At 45.4% G+C, this 20,426-nt stretch overlaps 1 protein-coding gene across 4 annotated transcripts in view; it reads left to right on the top strand.

The window, feature by feature from the left end:
- Positions 1–4,636: 4,636 nt before the first annotated feature.
- Positions 4,637–20,426, top strand: part of RNF32 (ring finger protein 32) — a 56,624-nt gene continuing 40,834 nt past the window's right edge. Inside the window, exons 1-4 of one of the 4 annotated variants that reach the window (XM_075922752.2) lie at positions 4,685–4,791; positions 6,095–6,170; positions 9,229–9,349; positions 9,867–10,137. In XM_075922752.2, the coding sequence (XP_075778867.2) occupies positions 9,266–9,349; positions 9,867–10,137 (355 nt within the window). In that variant the 5' untranslated portion in view covers positions 4,685–4,791; positions 6,095–6,170; positions 9,229–9,265. Of the gene's footprint in view, positions 4,792–5,230; positions 5,519–6,094; positions 6,171–9,228; positions 9,350–9,866; positions 10,138–20,426 lie in introns of those variants that run through there. The other 3 variants (XM_075922753.2, XM_089776780.1, XM_025187872.3) reach the window with 3 other exon arrangements.

Genomic DNA, 20,426 nt, shown 5'->3' with positions numbered 1-20,426 from the left:
GGCAGTGAGGGCAAGGAGAGGCACCAGAAGGGTGCAGTGGTAAGGGAAGATGCAGGTGCCAGGGAATTCTGGGGGTGAAGCAGAAGGGCAGACACGTGCATGGGAGGGACCAGCACTAGAGGAGAGAGGCAGGGCAAGTGTGTAGAGGGAGATGTTAGGAGAGGGGATGAGGAGGGATAGCTCACAAGATCAGAGTGGGGCTACTGGAGGAGTGGGCACAGGGGGGAGAGAAGGGATGGTGCAGGGGGGAAGGTCCCACAAGGGCTGAGGGCAGTGAGAAGGGCAGGAGTCAGGACAGCAGAGGAGGGTGAGAGATTGGGGGGGCAGCAGGCACCAGGGGAGCTAATGGAGTAAGGGAAGGAAACAGAGCCGCAGAGGGAAAAGATAGAGGTTTATAAGATATTTATTAATAACTTGGGTGCCACAGTGGCACATCCAAACAAGCCACATGAACTCGGTACTGGTGCACAACACAAAATTCATTCTGCTCATGGGAGGAAACTCTTAGAGGGAACACTTCCGCCAGCCTTCCCGCTCCCCCCAGCCTCCCGAGTTAATGTGACACAAATTGTGTTAATACAATTGCAGGATAGTTGCATGAGGGGGGTTGGGTGGGGGCCAAACTCATCCCTATTGGTAGGAGGATAGTGGGAAAGGTTCTTAAAGGGGGTCACACCACCTTTTATTTCTGGTCACGTGTCCATCTTGACCCCAAGTGTTACCTCCAGAGGTGTGGCTAATGGGGTTGGAGCGTCGCTAACGGGGGTCAGGTGCATGGCTAATGTGCCCCTAATTTTGGTTTAGAAAATATGGTCATCATACTCATGGGTCTTACGTTTTTGGCGCAGTATTTGCTTCAGGTGCTTGCTGTGACCCTCAACACATCCTCTTTCTCTTTACTAAAGGAAAGGGTCACTGCCTACTGATCCATACTCATCACAGGCTAGTTTACCGTTTGGGGTAAAAGTTCCTCTGTAGTCCTGGTCTTCACTCTCAGGGGAGACTCTGTAGTAGCAGGAGGAGGGTTGGGGGGAACCCTGGCCCACCCATTACTTTGAGTTCCAGTATGGGCAACTGGTGGGGTTTTCCCTCTAGCCCAATATAGCAATCTTTTTCCAGGTCCACTTCCGCAAATGGGGGTTGGCAGGACTTGGCCTGCCCACTCCCCTGGGTCCTATCCCAGGGACCCTGGGAGTAGCAGTCGCCTGCTTAGAGTCTTTGCTGCCTGCTGCTACTTTGCTCCCTGGGCCACTTCCCCAGGACACTGCTCTGTCCAACCCCTCCCCCCCAAATCAGGGCTTTGCAGCCAGGGTCTCAACGCACCCTGAGGAGGGTTCTCCAAAGTTTTGTAGTCTGATGCTGCTGGTCTTCAGCCACTGGACCTGCATTTCCACAAGCTCTAAAGTCCAGCTTGCACTCAGAGCTGTCCAAGGTGCTGCAGTCCTCCATATAAACAGACAATATATATATATTGGCTTCTAATTGTTTTGTATTTGACCATCTGCCTAGCAGCAGCTTCTTCCCTTGCAATATTGCTCAAATAAACTGTCTCCGACTACTTGTTGCTTACCTACGCAGAGTGAAGGCCTGTTTTCTTCCACAGGTTGCACATTAGGAAAAACTTCCTCACAGGGTTGTTAAACACTGGAATAAATTGCCTAGGGAGGTTGTGGAATCTCTATCACTGGAGATATTTAAGAGCAGGTTAGACAGACACCTGTCAGAGATGATCTAAATAGTGATTGGTCCTGCCATGAAGGACTGGACTTGACCTCTTGGCCAAAAATCGTGCAATTTTTTCTCTACATCAACCACTCTTCCGATGATTCTTAAAGATTCATTACCAAAAGGACACCCAATGCGCAAATCACTTTCAGGGAGAGTGCCAATGCTGAAGATGTAAATACAGTTGTTCTGGCATACCCCAACATTAATGAAATGCTAGAGTGCGTCAAAGACATGAACCTCAAAAATCAAAAAGAGGCAATGATCCTGGGTGATACAATGCATACTTTGGAAACAGGTATTTTGTGCGAGACCTGGAATGATATACCTCAGCCATTCAGCAGGTTCAGTCTAAACTTGTAGAATGCTCAAACTGACCTAAATCTAAAGAAAAATCTCTTCAACAAATGCAGGATATTTTTGATGAATATGAAATTCAGGGGCTGCAAAGACTGCTAATATTAAGTCAACCAAACACCATAAAAGATAGGAGATATGGGATGATGGAACTGTACTATCAAATTTTTCACCTACTTTTTCAAGGTCCAAAGTCATTCAAAGTATGAAACATCTGTATCAGAAGTACCCAGATACTATCCAACAAGATTTTACTAATTTTTTTAAAATGTGTTGAATTCACATCACTCTCAGCTATACATATAGGGGAAAAAATCAAATCAAATGTATTTGGATATATCCAGTTATCCCTGAATACAATGTGATAGAATGTTTCTCAAATTTTAAAACTGCATTACAGTTGTATTTATCACTAATGGTCACTAACTGTAGTGCAGAATATTCTCTCTTTCTTCTAACAAGGGTAAAAAATGGCCAATTAGGGATGTAAAAGAGTAGCTGAATTGTCGACTGTCCAATAAACCTAGGCTTATCAGGTAGTCAAATTGACTACTCGCATCCCCCCACACTCTTGCTGCCTCTATATCAGAGGCAGTTCCCCCCAGCACCATCTCCATGGTGTGGGAGTAGGAGGGGAACCTGGCGTGAGCGGGGACTGAAGTAGATCCTGCTCGTGCCGGATCCAGACTGCTGCGTCTCTGCCTTTTAAATGTAGTAAAAGCTGGGCAGCTCTTAATACATTTAAAAGGCAGAGGTGCAGCAGCTAGGATTTCGCTCACCCCAGGTTCCCCGCTGAACCTCCCTCCCGTATCGACTAATCAAGAAGTCGATGGAAATTCCATCGACTACACAATAAGCTGATTTAAATTCCCTACTTCCGATCGACCATGATTCAAGAGCATCTCACTGCTTTGTCCCTCTTGAGCATTGAGAGGTTTTTGGATTACAGTGACATCATTCATGACTTTGCCATAGCTAAAGCTAGGGAAAAAAATGTTTGAATACAATGTAGTGAGATTGGAATACATTTATTAATTTTACATAAACAAACAACATGTAAATATATATGTAGATAATTTTTTACTTCCTAATTATTATTTATTATTTGCAATATGTAATTCATAGTTTGGCCCTTTTCTCCCCCTCGTCTTAGGACCCCATAATCTTAATCCATAAAACTACATGACTTCCAACACCAAAGAGAAATGGGGGAAACCTTAGGCCCTATCTCTACAATCACTTACACATGAGAACTGTGCCACTGAAGTCAGTAAAACTAGTCATGTGAATAAAGTTAAATTTAAATGAAAGTGTTTATGGAAATAGGGTCTTAAGAGACTGTTCAGTGCCCAGCAGAGCCCAGATTCCTAATCCTCTACATGCTCCTACAAAGTAAACAGAAATACACCATTTACATTTCAAAGAGGAACCACTACAAGAGCTTTAAAATGGTGGTGCAAGCGCCATCACTGGAAATCTTATGGGGTTTTTTTTAGATAAATTATGCTTTAGTCAAAAGGGAAATAATTCAGAGAAATCTCAGAGCTATGTTCCACAGGTCAGACTAGATAAGCAAAGTGGCTGCTTTTGACCTTCTGATATACGAACAGCTACTAGCCAAAATATTTAAAAGCCAACTTATTTTTTTACATATAAAATCTAATTGTTTAAATGTATTTTTCACAAATACTTCAAAACAGTTGAACAAATTTTGCTCCAACTTCCCTCTTCCAAAAGTATCACAAAGCAGAAGAAAACTATTTTTTTCATTAGGCGGATGTGATTAACTGAAGGTGGGTGTCGTGAAGTAGGGTGGAAGATAAGAGCAGAGTCTATGCTACAAATGCATATGTACAGGTGAAATGCCAGCAGGAAAAGCAAGCCACACTGCGGAGACGCAGGAACCAGAATAAAATCTAAATAGTAAATCCACAGATAAGAACATAGACACAATTTTGGTGGTACAGTCAGCTTGCTGCAAGGATACCCACAGCGGGCACTTCTGTGCTGAGCAGTGAAGGTATGCTGGCCAGGAGTGCCAGGTTAGATGGTCAGGGCTCTTGAGTCTGAGGAGCTACTGCAACAAAACTATAGCTGGTTGAGAGTTTGGGAGGAAAAAAGGAGTGCGCGGGGCGGGGGGGGGGAGGAGGGTATTTAGTCTGCATTTAAATTATGTTTAAAGTTCAAATGTTGACCCTTAGCGCCCCGCCCCCCCTTTTCCACCTAGCTTTCATCGGTCCCTGTGGTAGGAACACGCTGACCTCTTTCCCTGCTCCAGGCCGGCTCACCATAGGGCCTTGCAGCCCCAAGGCTCAGCAAGCAGGACAATTGCGGAGGGCGCGTGCTGCTTTGCCCAGCCCCGCTGGCCGTGCACGACGCTCCCCGTGGCCCCTTCCCACGTGCGTTCGGGGACACGAGGACGCCGCGACCGTTGCAGTAGCGCCCACGTGTTCCCTGACACAGGTCCAGCCTCACGACCTACCGCCAGCGTTCCACTCCTCCCACCCGCCACGTGCACTTCCGCCCTGCGTGCGCCCTAGCTTCTCCAACGTTCCGCCAGCCCACTCGCACAGCACGCAGGCGCCTTGCCTCGCGCTGTCGGAGGTGGGGGGGAGGGGGAGGGAGACAGGGCGGTGGAGGATTGAGAGCGCGCGCGCTTGGGAGCTGTGTTGCTTAGCAACCCGACCCGGGCCGAGGCGAGAGGAGCAGGTTGGTGTTAAAAAGTCAGAAACTGGCCCCGTGGGGCGAGCCCGGCGCAGAGGGGTTGTTTGTATCGGGGGCGGACCACAGGAGCGGATAAGAGGGTGCAATAGAGTGTGTGATGGGGATGAGTGGGTGGGGCACTCTGTGATGGGGTGGGGAGGGGGAGCAGCGGCCATTACGGGGGGGGGAGCAGAGGACAAGTGATGGGGGCACTATGTGATGGGGGACAAAGGCCCTTGGGTGAGGAGCTGGGCCTAAGTAACGGGGGCACTGTATAGGGAAGCAGGGCCATGGGGGGGGGGGGAGAACTGACCAGTAAAGGGGGCATTGTGATGGAGGGAATAGCTGACTTTGGTTGGGTGGGGTAGCAGAGGCCGTTAGTGGGTAGGGTAGCAGGGGGGCAGTGTGTGATGGGGAGACAGGAGCCAAAAGGGGGAGCCAGGGAGAGCAGTGGCTAGTAAGGAAAGAGCTATGTGCATTCAGAAGCAGAGGCCAGTGTAAGGGGAGAGAGTTAATGGTGGGGTGGGGGCTAGTTCTGAGGGGATGGGTGGGAGGTGTGCAGAAGAAATGTGCAAATATGGGCTACCTTGTTGGAATCTAAATTGTGTAAGGATGAGAAGAAGAAAGGTAGATGTGTCAGAGTGAATAGGTGTTTCCTGCGAAATGGAGACAGTCAGCAACATTTAACCTGCCTCACTGATGATTGCAAAGTTCTGTGGCAGATGGACAGAAGGTGCTATAAATATGCAAATTATTAATTTATTATAAAAATCAGTGCCTGGAATTAAGATGTTAGCAGCAAGTTGGCTAACTGTTTAACGGATAAGCGATTTCTTATTGGTTAATGGTCCTGGTTAACCACAACACCAGGCGACCAAGTATCAGAGGGGTAGCTGTGTTAGTCTGAATCTGCATCTGATGAAGTGGGTCTTTGCCCACGAAAGCTTCTGCTCCAATAAATCTATTAGTATATAAGGTGCCACAGGACTCCTTGTCGCGCTAACACCAGGGGAGTCGCCTGCCACCCTGCACTGCTGCCTCTGATATGGAGGCAGCAGGGCAAGGTGGCAGGCAGCTCCCCTGGTGTTGTGATTAACCAGGACCATTAACCGTGGACAGAGACTGCTCCAGCAGCCCATGGATGAGAGGCTTGGATGTTTAAGGGTGAATTGTCTGGCTAAAAATCAGTCTTTTAAAAAAATTCCTTCCCTAAGTTAAACATAATACCTGAGACTGTTAATAAAGAACTTTTTAAAGTCTAGTTTACTCTTCACTTCTTATCCTGCTTTTGTTGATTTATTTCTTTCAGTCTTGAGCAGTGGATGTAGAGGAGCCAGATCATTCATGTTTGTTTGAAGACTGCTTCTAATTTATTCTACATTCAGGTGCTATTTGTAGTTGGAAAATGCTTGAGTGTTTGGAGTATTGTTTGTTTCAAAAGTTTCCACTACAATTAAAACAAAAAAATCTGTTGGCTTTGGAAAGTCTAAATTATTGTGAAAATATGACTTGTCACTTTAAATTGAGAGAGCTTTCATTCCATAATAAATTATGTATTATTACTACATAATCTGTGTTTTAAATTCAGCTCAGAAGCCAAACAGTGTAGGAGATCATAAAGCACAGGTGTAAAGTGTTCCTTTTGGAATTGTTCACTCATTAAAAAGATGGAAGTATGCTATGCCATTTAAAATTCTGAATACTCTTATGGATGTGGTCTAAATAGAACACATTGTAATAGTCTAATTCTGAAGTGACAAAGGCATGGATGATAACAGCAAGGTTTTCATTTGAAATAGTCCACAAATAAAATTGACTCTTCTGACCAGACATAAATGGAAGAAAGAAATCCTAGCCACAGATACTATCCAAAGCGCCATATGAAAACTCTGGTAATAAAACAGATACACAACCTTGTTAAGGAGAATATGACCACAATCATGTCTTCTGGTGATTTCCCCCAACCAACCATCATCACCTCTAGAGGATCTAGACTGAACCTCAACAAGATTGTTTAGTCATGCTATAGTATTTACCTATTACTAAGGTACACAGCTGCTCCTGTTACTGCAGCAATCAAGATAGAGACAATTGTAACTGTAATCAGAATAATTATGCCGCTTTAAAAAAAATAGGCTCAGCAGGAGGCTTCAATGTGTCCTTCAGTGAAATCCATAACTCACTTCTATAATGTCCAAAATAAATAAGTTAATGTGTATGGCACACAATCCAGTAAGTGATTCTATCTCTGTAAACCTGTGTTTTCTTTCACTCCCACTCTATTATTCAATACCACCGTTTATCTTGAAGGTTCCCCCTTTTCTTGGTGTTTTCTGCCCTTCCCTTCATTTCACATAAGGGAAATAGCAGAAATGGGTGAGTTGTTAGGAGGGATTTGAATGTGATAAGGACGGTGGACTTTAGGGACGTAAAATCCTGTTTAAATGTTAACTGGTAACCATCTGTTGCACAGCAATATGGGCAGAGGGCTGCTCCAGGCTGGTGTTGGGGCATTCCAAGCAAAGTGGCAGCAGAGAAGAAGGAAGAGGAGCATACTAGGGATGTTAAAGGACTAGTCGACTCTCTGATAAGCAAATGCTTATCGGATAGTCGTATCGACTAGTCACTTCCCCCTCCCCTGAGATAGAGGCAGCAAGGGGGGGAGAAAGGGGTTCTTCAAAGTGGCTGTCTACGTCTACACTGGCATGATTTTCCGAAAATGCTTTTAATGGAAAAGTTTTCCATTAAAAGCATTTTCAGAAAAGCACGTCTAGATTGGCAGGATGCTTTTCCGCAAAAGCACTTTTTGCGGAAAAGCATCCGTGGCCAGTCTAGACGCGGTTTTCCGCAAAAAAGCCCCAATCGCCGTTTTCGCGATCGGGGTTTTTTTGCGGAAAACACTACTGTGCTGTTTACACTGGCCCTTTTGTGCAAAAGTCTTTCGGAAAAAGACTTTTGCCCAAATGGGAGCAGCATAGTATTTCCGGAAAATCACTGACGATCTTACATGAGATCATCAGTGCTTTTCCGGAAATTCAAGTGGCCAGTGTAGACAGCTGGCAAGTTTTTCCGCAAAATCATCTGATTTTGCGGAAAAACTTGCCAGTCTAGACACAGCCGCAATGTTTCAAAGGGGGAATGCCGCACAGCTGATCCCAGGCTCACTACAGTGCTGCCCCTTTGAAATGCTGCCACAGTGTTTCAAAGGGGCAGCACAGCAAGGAGCCTGGGATCAGTTGTGCAGCGCTGCCCATTTGAAATGTCGCTGCAGTGTTTCAAAGGGACAACGCCGCATGGAGCCCGGGGTCAGCTGGTATCCCCAGCTGACCCAGGGCTTCGTGAGGCACTTCCAGCTGACCCTGGGTTCCACGTGGCACTGCCGCTTTGAAACACCGCAGTGACATTTCAGAGGGGCAGCACTGCACAGCTGATTCCTGGCTCCTTGCTATGCTACCCCTTTGAAATGCTGTGGCAGCACTGCACAGAGCCCAGGATCAGCTGTGCAGTGCTGCCCCTTTGAAACTCCGCCCCAGCATTTCAAAGGGGCAGCGCCGCCCTATTGATTAGTCAATTAAATGATACTTAACATCCTTAGAGCATACAATAAGGATATTGAAGGTGTAGTCATTAGTTACAGAGAGTGGTAGATAGCATTACAGACACATTCAAGTTCAAGATTTGGGCAGGTGTTGTAAGATACACAGCCTTAAAGTCAAGGACAAGAAGTTGTAATTAAAATCACACCCTTTTATCAGTACAGTAAGTAAACGCTGTCTAGTTATAATCAGGGCTTGCCAAGCGGCGGCAAGCCCTGCTCGCCAGCTGCACGGATCTGCGCTCTGCGCATGCGCAGATCGTTCTGCGCTGGCACTTCCGGGTTGTAATCTACTCGCCCATGGCGAGTAGATTACATTATTTGTCGAGCCCTGGTTATAATCATGGCTTAGAAGATAGCAACAGCATTTTGGATTGTATGGTACCAAAGATAAGGTCACTATGAAGAAGGCCAGAGGAGAAGGAGATTGCAGTTATAAAGTTGGGAGATGATATGGGCATGAACAAGGAATTTGGAGGTTTTCTTATTTGGGGTGGAAATGAAAGGCCATATATATTGAATAGAGGAGGAAAAAGGCAACATGAGTTGGCCATAATCTGGATGTGGGGAGAAAAAGAAAAAGAGAAATCAAAGACTTCCCAATATTAATTACAGGCCTCCATGACAGAACATAGTGGCATCATTAATGGTAATGAAGATTGGAAGTAGTGGAGGTTAGGTGTATGAAAGATGAGCTATTTTTTTCAGCACCATTGTGTATTGCACTGACATCTTGTCTACAGGTGAATAAAATAGTGAATATTAATTTTGTAAGCTTCCACTCTGTTGTAATTGAGAGTATTTTTTTATTAAAAAGGTTGCTAATTCTTTTATATTTTTTGTTTTAGAACTACAAGATATTACAAGATATGCTGCCAATTGTCCATGTCAATGGAAAATCAGTATTCTGTTTTGAGGACAAGTAGTTCATCAGTAACGTCAGTTCACAATGCTAAAAACAATAACAAGGTGCACAGGTTATATTAAAGAAGTGGGGAGTACAAAATTTGAAATGAATAGAGAGAGAAATGCCCATTTAGTGTGTTGAAAGCAATATATATTTATAAGTACTTGTTTATGTTCAGGCTGTGAAAAGCAAGATTAGCCTTAGGATTGTTTTTAATTATACTGAGGCAAAATATGTTTAGGCCTGTCAAACTTTTATAGTTCATAATGAGTTTATTGCATATAATAATTATGGGTTCAGTAATTAAAAGTTAAAAATTACTGCTATTTTATTTAATATAAGCTATAAATCAAAGGTTCCTTTTGACTTATAAGTTAAGGTTAGGATGTGTCAGTAACATCAATCTTGTTTCATATTATGGTAATTGTATATTAGTAAGACTTCAAGCATGGGAGTTGTATATGTATAAAAACCTTTGTCAAGTTAAAATATCATTGACTAAGGGCTAACCTTTTCTTTTTTAATATACTATACATAATGTACACACATACAACTATTAATAATTATGGATTTTTTTAGGGCAGTTCCTCCAAACGAGAATCTTTAGCTGTTAATGCAGTTGCTTTACAAGATCATATTTTACATAACCTCCAACTCCAGGATCTTTCATTAGCGGATCCTTTTAAGTCAAAGTTAAAGAATAAAAAGAACATTTATAAACCTGTGAACAAAGAGATGGTCAGAGCAGTAGTAGATACTGGACTAAGAAAAAAGAGCATTCTCTATTCACAAAAGGAAGATCCAGAAAAAGAATATGTACTTGATCCTAAACCTCCACAACTAACATTAGGTAAACCATTGATTTGTATATTTTTGCATTTTATTTCAAACTTTAGTTAGAGTACAACAGCTAGCTATTCTTTTCAATACTATAACTTAGTATAAAGCTGTGTAATGCATAAAAAGTTGCTAAATATATCAAAATCAAGTACTTCGGGCCTTCAAGAAAACAATGATCATTTAAACAATAAAACTGCCATCAAAATGGTTGAATATTTCTCACATCTATCATATATTTGAATTTATTTTGATTGTAAAAGGAGGAAATTAATAACTCTGGATGAAAAACTTTTTTATCCTAAAAGCATCAGGGGGTAGCTGAGTTAGTCTGTACAGGATAAACTTAAAAAACAACAAATAGTCTGGTAGCACTTTAAAGACTAACAAAACATGTAGATGGTATCATGAGCTTTCGTGGGCACAGCCCAGTCATCTGAAGAAGTGGACTGTGCCCACGAAAGCTCATGATACCATCTGCATGTTTTGTTAGTCTTTAAAGTGCTACCAGACTATTTGTTGTTTAAGTTTATCCTACAAGCAGGCTCTTTCCTCCACTGATTTTTATATATATTTTTATATTAGTGATTGACAATACAATGCAATAGAAGTAAAAACAAAAACAAGTGTTATTTTTAATATTGGGATGCTTACATAAGATTGTGTGCAACTATTGATTTATCTTTTGTTTAGTAAATAATGTTTACTAGTTTGGTAATAAAATTGTATGATTTGCTAACATTTACCCACCCTAGTTCAAACTTTAAAACATTTTTTCCACAATGATCCTGGGGCAAAATCCAGCAAGAATTAACACCTGTAGTTAAATACCTACTTCACATTAAACAACTAACATGCAACAAGATAAAAGTCACAGAAGTGAGAGCTAAGAATCACACACAGCTAGTAAATTTCTTTTTAAAAACCCCTGTACTCTAACCTTCCATAACTCTTGCTCTTCAAGATGTGTTGTTATATCCATTCCAATGTAAGTGTGCACTTACCCCGAGCACTGCTCCCTCACTGGTATTTATCAGATCAGCTCTGGTCCCGTGCCCTTATAGCAACAGTTTGTTGCTCCTCAGTTCATTCTGGATGGCAGCTTGGACGGGGGTAGGAGGAAACATTGGCATTAGTGGTAACTAACACATCAAAGATTATGGAGTGCTTGTTCATATCCATTCCAAAGTAGGTGACTCCCAAGCAGTTGTACAGGTGGAGGATTCAGAGTTCATTGGCACACTGACTAATAATGTTGGTCAAAATATGCATCATTTCTAGCTTGCTCGGTGATGGCATACTGCGATGTGAAAGTGTGGACTGATGACCACATTGCCATTGAATCGAGACTTGCGCCATTAATGTTGCCACCAGTGCTCAAGCTTTTGTAGAACTGGTTCTCACTGGAGGAGGCAAGACCTTTGCTAAGTTGTAGAATAGGGGTGGGCAATAATTTTTGACTGGGGGCAACTTCAAAATTTTTTGAAGTGGTCATGGGCCATGGGGCCTCAAATGGAAAGCGTAGGGCCTTTAAATAGCAGGAGTTGAAAGGGCTCATGTCTCCACTGCGGCTCCCAGTCATCACATTAGCTGGAGATGGGAGCTATAAGCCCTTTCAACTCCTGTTATTTAAAGGGCTCACTGCTCCCAGCCTCACTGCTAGCACGTTGTCTGGGAGCTGGGGATGCTAGCCCTTTCATCTGCTTCTATTTACAGGGCTCACATCTTCCCTGGGGCTGTTTCCTGTCAGCCATGGGGAAGTGTGAGCCCTTTAAATAGAAGCAGTTGAAAGGGCTTGCATGTCCCTGGCTCCCAGGCAATGGGCTAGCATGGGGCCGGACCTGTGAGCCCTTTCAATTGCTTCTATTTTTTTAAATTATATTTGTGATAGAAATCCCAGGCATGCAGTCTGGGACTGGAGTACCACTGTGCCTCCTTAACTCGCCAGCCTGGGCTGTCTCTCACAATGCTTTGTCAGTGATTGGCAGCAAACCTCTCCAGGTGCTATGATCACTCAGCACATCAGTAGCTGGAATTCCACACCCAGCTAGCTTGCAAGAAAACTCCGTGAGCCACTCATTAATCACTCAGAGAAAGACAGTAGCCAAATCCCTCCATCTCCCAGCCTTGTACCCCAGAAATATACCATCTTGCCCAGTTCAAAATGTGTAGTCCAAATGTATTAATTGATTGACTACTTCATCAATGAAGAGTGGATAAACACAAGCCTTTGTAAATCCTGAGCAAATTTACTAAACACTTCAGGCAAACTCACTGATAAAGATGAATTGTAAAACAATTTTACTGACTACAAAAGATAGATTTTAAGTGACAATAAGTGATAGGCAAAAAGTCAGAGTTAGTTACCAGAAGAAATAAAATATAAGAACATTGTCTAAACTCTCCCAACACTATCATACTGGGCAACAACTAGATTCAACAGTTTTTAATAATAATAAATGGAAATATACCTCTCTCACAGAATTAGAGGGGACCTTGAAAGGTCATTGAGTCAAGTTCCCTGCTCTTACAGCAGGACCAAGCACCATCTCTGACAGATTTGCCCTATATCCCTAAGTGGCCCCCTCAAGGATTGAGCTCACAACACTGGGTATAAGCAAGCCAGTGCTCAAACCACTGAGCTATCCCTGCCCCCACTAGAAGGTACCATTCAGAATACACAGGGTTTCACCCTTGAAACCTGGGCCAGTCTCCTCTGTTGAAGTCTTCAGTCTTCTGAGCATCCTACTTATAGCATAGGTGGGAGCAGGAGACTGGCAAAGCTTGGGGCCTGTGTATTCTGTTTTATAAACTTAATGCAGGTGCTTGGAGAACACAACTCCAGGCTAGGGATGAAAATAGTGTAGTCAATTAACTGATAAGCAAAAGCTTATAGGTTAATGCTATAGACTATATGAATTTCCCTCCCTCTCCCCTCGATAATACATTTTTTAGCGGGGCTGGCCAGCAGCCCAGCTCAGTCCTGGCCTGCGCTGGGCCAGGGACCAACCCTCATTGTGGCTCTGCATTTAAAGTGTGTTAGGAGACAGGCAGCCTGGCTCAGTTCTGGCTCATGCTGGGTCCAGGAGCTCAGGTCCTCCCCTTCCCAGACAGGGGCGGCTGCATGGTATAACAGGCAGCTGGTCAATGAGGAGAGCTGGTTTTTAAACTGTCTTCTGATACACAGGCAGCATCACAGAATAGCAGGGAACTCCTCAGGAGTGGGGCAGGAGCACACTGGCTGCTAGACCCACTCCAGAGGACTATAGAATATCTGACTAACCCATAAGAATTCATGAGGTCAATCGACTATTCAGTTAACCAATATTTAGCATCCCTACTCCAGGCATGTCTGGTGGGCTCAGGCAAGGTTGAATAATTCTCCTGTGGTGTGGCCTTAGGTGAGTCATTCAGTTGTAACTCCCATGCTGAACAATGGCTGTTGATGATTGTTTGATACCTGACCAGGTGTAGGTTATTTTCCTTGCTCTTATCTCTGGAGAGCTGATGTCTGGCTGATTCAACAACCTATAGCATGTTTCACGGACAACCATACAACACAATCTCATAACTTCCTATGCACTAATGATATTCATATTTAGATAGAACAGTGACTTTCACTAGATTATAACTCCCTCCCTGATATCTCACATGTCATGCTTTTATATGCATTTTCTATCCTTGGGCAGGTTGAATTTTCTTTTGGGTGGGTTGAAATTTTTTACGTGCAACACCAATAATGAGGTAGTGCATGGATGTGCACCACCAGTACAAACAAAAAACTATATATATATTTTTAAACAGTCCATAAGTGTGGAAGAAAATATATTAAAACAAGGGATAGTTAACAAGGAGCAATGTTTATTTAATATGAAATCAAATAAAAAGAATATTAACATTGCCCTTAGAGTACATGTATCATCATCCTTTCTAGGAGTCCCCAGCTGCTCCCGAGCTCCCCAGCTGACCCAGGGTTCTGGGGAAATTCTGGGAGGCCAGGATCAGCTGGGGAGTCCCCCGCTGAACACTGGGCTCCATGGCTTTGAAATGCAAAAGAGCCCCCACTGGGGACTCTCGTGCATTTCAAAGAAGGTGCCGCATTCAGCCCAGAGTCAGCGGAACTTCCTGCAGGCCCCAGGCCGTATGCGGAGTTCTGCATTCCTGCTTTGAGAAATTCAAAGAAGGAATGCAGAAGTGCCTATTGATTAGCTGACTAGTCAAAAGACTATCCAATAAGCAAATGGTTATCAGATAGTCGATTAGTCTTTAACATCCTTAATATCTGGTATAATCAGCAAGTTAGAGGGTGCGTTCCACAAAGATGTATATGGAGCAATCAGCAAATGTCAAATAAATAAGCATAGAAACCTTGACAGTTTTTAACCTTAACCTCTCCTGCCTTCACCTTCCACCACTGTCCTACATCTACTTTATAAAATATTGTAACCGATTTTAACGAGGCACAAAAATTCTCATTTTGTCAACAAATCAAAGTCAAATATTAGAAGGGAATATTAGAAGGCTCTGTGGAGCCTCTTTCTGACCATTTGTGTCTTGTCAGGCTTTGAGAGGCTCAGCCCTCCAGCTAAGTCACAAAGTTCAGTCCCCTTCCTGGGTAACAAACAGTCCAAATGAAAGTGACAGCTAACCAGCAGAATAATAAAAAGTAGAATATTGTTTCTTCAAGTGGTCCCCGTGGGTGCTCCACTGATGGTGTTGGGCTCGTCCTGGCGCCGCAGCTTGGAGACTTTCAATAGCTATGTTCATTCAGGCCGTGCATGCGTGATCAGTGGCTCGTGCCATTCACACCCTTTGATTGGCGTGTGCACCTGGCTCCCGCTCAGTTCCTCTCAACTGTCCTCAGCCACAGAAAGAGCTCTTCTCTCCTCAGCGTTTCTTTGGATTCCCTTAGGAGATCTGTAAATAGTTCATTGTAAATAGGTTATCCCCTTCTATTTCAACATTCTTCTGTTACCTTAATAAAAAGGTTGTTATAACACATTATTGAACTGCCAGGGCTTCTCACGGTTGACGGTTTTTAGCCACGGAGTGAAACTGACATTGAAACTGACATTGAAACTGACATTGAAAACTCAACAATGCCTGGATCCCCAAGCTTTAAAAAGTGTGCTCTTTGCCGGGAGCCGATGCCAGCTTCGGATGGCCATTCAGTGTGTATACGCTGTTTAGGAGAGGCTCACATTCCCCAAAAATGCGGGCACTGCTCCAAGCTTATGGTCCGCGTTCACCGGGACAAGGAGATGCTCCTAAAAATGCTGTTATTTGATAAGGCGCTGAAGCCAGGCACATCAGCCTCAGGATGCCAGCCAGAAATGGGACACAAACGCAGCGTCTCCTCCCCCAAACTGGCTTCTCAAAAGAGGAGGAAAGTGTCCCTTGCGCAATCATTGCCGCCTGGTCCTGCAAAGAGGATCAGCATAGGGAATAAGCTGGGAACCTCAGGCTCTACCCCATGACCCTCGGTGCCAGTGTCTGCCGCATGATCAAAAAAGATGTCAGCCCCTGAGCAGTCTCTCTTGGCGCTGAAAGCAGAATCAGTGCCAATCAGTGGCACCTGTGCTTCAAAGGTGCCGGCACTGTGCCACTCCACACCGCTCCTGTATGAGGCACTGGAGCAATAGGCACCGCCTCAGGGCAAATCAGCACCGGATGAAACTCCGCCGGCAGTAATAAGTGTCCCGGTGCCGACACCGGCATCGCATTGCAATCCTGCAGTGCAGACGATTCCGGCACTGGTAGAGGCATCGGAACCTCTAGAGAGTCAAGCGCTGGCACTGGTGGAAGCACCGGCACCGACTAAAACTGATGGCAAAACACACAATCAGGAGTCCCCGTTCTCCATCTCCAACATTCTCACCGGGACCTTCCCCTCCGCTATACCGGTCACCACTAGAATGCATTTACTGCCATGGCAGCCTGTGACAGGGCGCTCGCCCTGCACTGGCCTTTTAAGGGCAGACCCCGGCCTGAACCAGGGCCGGGGAGTTTAGCCCAGCTGAGGCTGTACTAGTCCATTAGGACCCAGCTGGGCGCTATAATAGAGGATGGGCTGCTGCTGTGAGAGGGGGAAGCAGTGAGAACCTAGCTGCTGAGGGAGGAGGAGGCTCCCTGGAGCTAGGGCAGGGCTGGGGGAGGCCAGGCAGGACTAGGGGAGCTCTGGCCAGCAAATCCTCAGACTGCAGGGCTTGAAAGAAGGCCCGATGAAGGAACATCGACCCCCCCGGAAGGGGGGCTCAGAGACAGACCTGGGCACTGCCAGAGGGCAGTGTGGCGAAGAGGATGCCGCAGCCGGGAGTAAAGAGGGGAGACACCACCCCAGAGAAGGCACCCTACCTGCCGAGGGAGCCAATTCCTGAGGACAGACGGCAGGGGGGTTACGGTGGTGAGTGCACCCCCTCACACAGCCCAAGACATTATTACTACCGCAGGAGTCCTTACTCTCCATACAGATCTCGTCCTCATAACAGTGGTTATTACAGGCAATGATCCTACTCCCCGCCACACAGACGGTCGCCGCATTATTCTTATTCTCCGCTTTGATCCCTACATGCCAGTTACGAGAGGCGATATGCAATTTGCAGATCATCTAGATATTCGTCACTTCATCCACCTGACCGACATTACAATCACCATCAGAAGTCTCCTTATTGCTATCACCAGCGTGTTATTGCTATCACCAGCGTGCACATCAACAATCTCCACTCTCTGATTGGCCGCCAGCGCAACATACGCCACCACCACAGTTGCAGCATAATCGTCAGTCTGCTCCTCCTATACACAGTCCGAGCGCAATCATTCAACAGTCTGAGCCTGAAGAGGGCCAGTTGTCAGAAGTAGAGGACCAACAGCCAGAAATCCCAATACCCGACTGCTCGTCTTCCTCTCCTGATGAGGTGGTGTTCCCAGCGGATATGTCTGCACCGGACGACTTCAAACAGTTCTACGATCTTTTCAAACGAGTGGCTCAGTACTAGGAGGTCCAAATAACAGAAGTGCAAACAAAGGCGTACTGGCTATTGAAAAATCTTCACCCCCGACAGAGTGCAAAAGTTGCCCTCCCTATTGATGAAGCCATCATGGAGGCTGCGGAGCTCATCCAGCAGACACCAGCATCAGTTCCACCGACTTCTAGGAGAGCGGACAAGAAGTACTTTGTCCCTTCCAAAAATCTGGAGTTCCTATTCAACCACCCACAGCCGAACTCCTTGGTGGTGGACACGGCCCAGCAACGTGCCAAAACACGTTGCCAAAACAGTATAAGGCAACGTTAGATGTGAAGAAATTAGACATATTTGGTAGGAAAGTTTTTTCTTCCGCAACCTTGCTCTTACGCATAGCGAATTATGCTGCGTTGTTATCTATTCACAACTTTGATAACTATGAGAAGATAGCACAGCTGCTTCAGTATCTACCAGAACCTAAGCACCCTCTCCTCAAATCTTATGTACAACAGGGCTTTGCAGCAGCTTGGGCGAGCTTGCAGATTTCACTAGATATGGCGGACACAGCTGCCCGCACCACAGTGACAGCAATAGCGATGAGATGCTTGTCTTGGCTTACCTCTTCGGCGGTCCCCAAGGAGCTTCAAGCGAAAGTGGAAGACCTCCCATTTGATAGAAACAAGCTATTTGCGAACAAAACAGACAAGGTCCTCCATTCTGGAAAGGATTCCCGCTCAATGCTCTGTACTTTGGGGATGTATACACCTCCCTTTAGGCGCAGAAGATACTGTCCCTATCAGAGGAGGTACGTCTACCCCTTCCAGAGGCAACAACAATGGTCAATAGACCAGTCACGTTCAAAGCAGCATCCGCAGCATAGACGACCCCAACTCCCCCATACATCTAACCAGCCAAATTCAGAACAGCAGGTTTGACTTTTTCGTTGAGGGCATGAAGCAAGTCCTTCCAGTAATGGCGGAACAGCAGGTCACCTATCTCTTTTATCACTGACTACAACCTTTTCAAGCTCAATGGGCAGCTATTAAATTGGACCGCTGGGTCTTACAACTCATGATATCCTACAACTCATGATATCTGGGCTCACCATCCCCTTCATGACCACACCACTTACAAATCGACCAACCCTGTCCCTCTTCAGGGACCCATCTCATGAGGCAAGAGGTCCACAGTCTATTGTCCATAGGAGCTATAGAGGCCGTACCTCCCCAGTTCAGAGGAAGAGGGTTCTATTCGCGGTATTTTCTCATGAAGAAAAAAACCGGAGGATGGAGGCTGTCCTTGACATCAGGAAGTTGAACAGATACCTCTGCCAACAAAGATTCAAAATGGTGACCCTTTCCACAATAATACCATCATTGGACAAGGACGATTGGTTTGCAGCCCTCAACCTGCAAGGCGTGTATTTTCACATAAGGATCCATCCAGCCCACAGGCGTTTCCTCTGCTTCACTATCGGCGGCAATCATTTTCAATATCACGTGCTACCATTTGGCCTTGCATCTGCCCCCAGAGTTTTTGCAAAGACTCTGGCAGTTGTAGCAGCTCACTTGAGGCGCGATTATATTTCTGTACCTCAACAGCTGTCTTATAAAAGGTTGGTCAAGGCAAGAGACATTGCATCTGATCACAATAGCCAGACAAACCTTCCAACCGCTCGAACTCATCATCAACGAGCAGAAATCAATTAAAGAATCTACGCAGACCATACATTTTATAGGAGCTTGGCTAGACTCCATTACCACTCGTGCATACTTACCTCAAGAGCATTTTAAAATTACATAGGAGCTAGCCATGGTCGTCATCCACGCCCCTACAGTGACTGTGCTCATGTGCCTCCACCTCATGGAGCGTATGGCTGCCACCACCTTCGTGGTTCATCATGCGAGACTCCATTTTCGCTGCCTGCAACATTGGCTGGTGTCAGTATATACTCCCACAAAACAGCACTCACAGAGTGATAAATCCAACTGTTCTAGTTCACAGATCACTAAGTTGGTGCTTGAATCCCCAAAATCTACTAATTGGGGTGCCTTTCCGACACCAGCAACCATCAAGCCAACTGACTAGAGACACCCCTTGTTGGCGGAGGCTCACACATCCATGGCATATCCATGTAGGGGAAATGGTCTTCAATGGAGACCGTTCTGCATATCAATCTCCTGGAACTAAAAGCTGTAGTCCTCGCTTGCAAATATTTCCGGGCGCACTTTACCAGTACGACCGTCAGGGTTCTTACGGACAATATATAGCCACCATGTCATATCAATCACCAAGGAGAAGCACGTTCCTGACTGCTCTGCGCACAAGCAGTCTGCTTATGGAATTGGTGTGTATGGACTTGCATCACCCTGATAGCTTTCTACTTACCTGGCACAAGCAATATCATGGCGGACGCACTCAGCAGACATTTCCCTCACGACCATAAGGAAAGTCCCGATGTCCTGCAGCACATCTTCCACACTTGGGGATCACCCCTCCCAATAGATCTTTTTGCCACCTACGACAACAGAAAATGTCACCTGTGCTGTTCAAGAGGAGGCATAGGCAAGAGGTCCCTTGGGGATGCACTTGTAGTCCTTTGGGGCAGACCTCTGCTTTATGCGTTTCCACCTACAGTACTTATACTGAGAGTGCTACAGAAAATCAGAGAGGATTCAGCCTGGGTCATTCTCTTAGCCCTGGCCTGGGCAAGACAACCTTGGTACCCATTTCTCAACAGGATGTCCCTGCAACCACCACGTTCTCTGCCCCTTCTCCAAGATCTTCTCTCTCAGAACCACGGCTTCCTGTTTCAACCGAGACCGGAGACCCTCCATCTAACAGTGTGGCTCCTAGATGGTTTGACATAGAGGAGCGCCTTTGCTCAGATAGGGTGAAGGCGGTCCTTCTGCACAGTAGAAGAGAATCTATAAGGAAGACTTACCTGGCAAAATGGAAGAGATTCGTGGGTTGGTGTAAGAACAGCGACATCGATTCACACTCTTCACCGATACATAAGATCTTCAATTATGTCCTGTCTCTTGATCAAGTGGGTCTCTCCATTTGCTTTTAGAGGTCACTTATCGGCAATTAGCATCTTCCACAGAACCATTGACGGGCATTTGATCTTTGCCCACCTGCTGACTAAGAGATTACTTAATAGAATAGGAAACCTCAAACCTCCCTGAAGACCCCAACTCCCCTCCCCCTTGGAGCTTGGACTTGGTACTAGACACTGACCACCATTTGAGCCTTTGGCCACGACATCACTATCCATGCTTACCATGAAGGTGGTATTTCTCCTGGCAATTACATCTGCCCATAGGGTCAGTGAATTGGC

This window comes from Pelodiscus sinensis, chromosome 2 (genome assembly GCF_052426305.1).
Source record: "Pelodiscus sinensis isolate ZL-2025 chromosome 2, ASM5242630v1, whole genome shotgun sequence".
In the NCBI taxonomy this organism is placed as follows: Eukaryota; Metazoa; Chordata; order Testudines; family Trionychidae; genus Pelodiscus; species Pelodiscus sinensis.
This window is presented reverse-complemented; position numbering and strand designations above follow the sequence as displayed.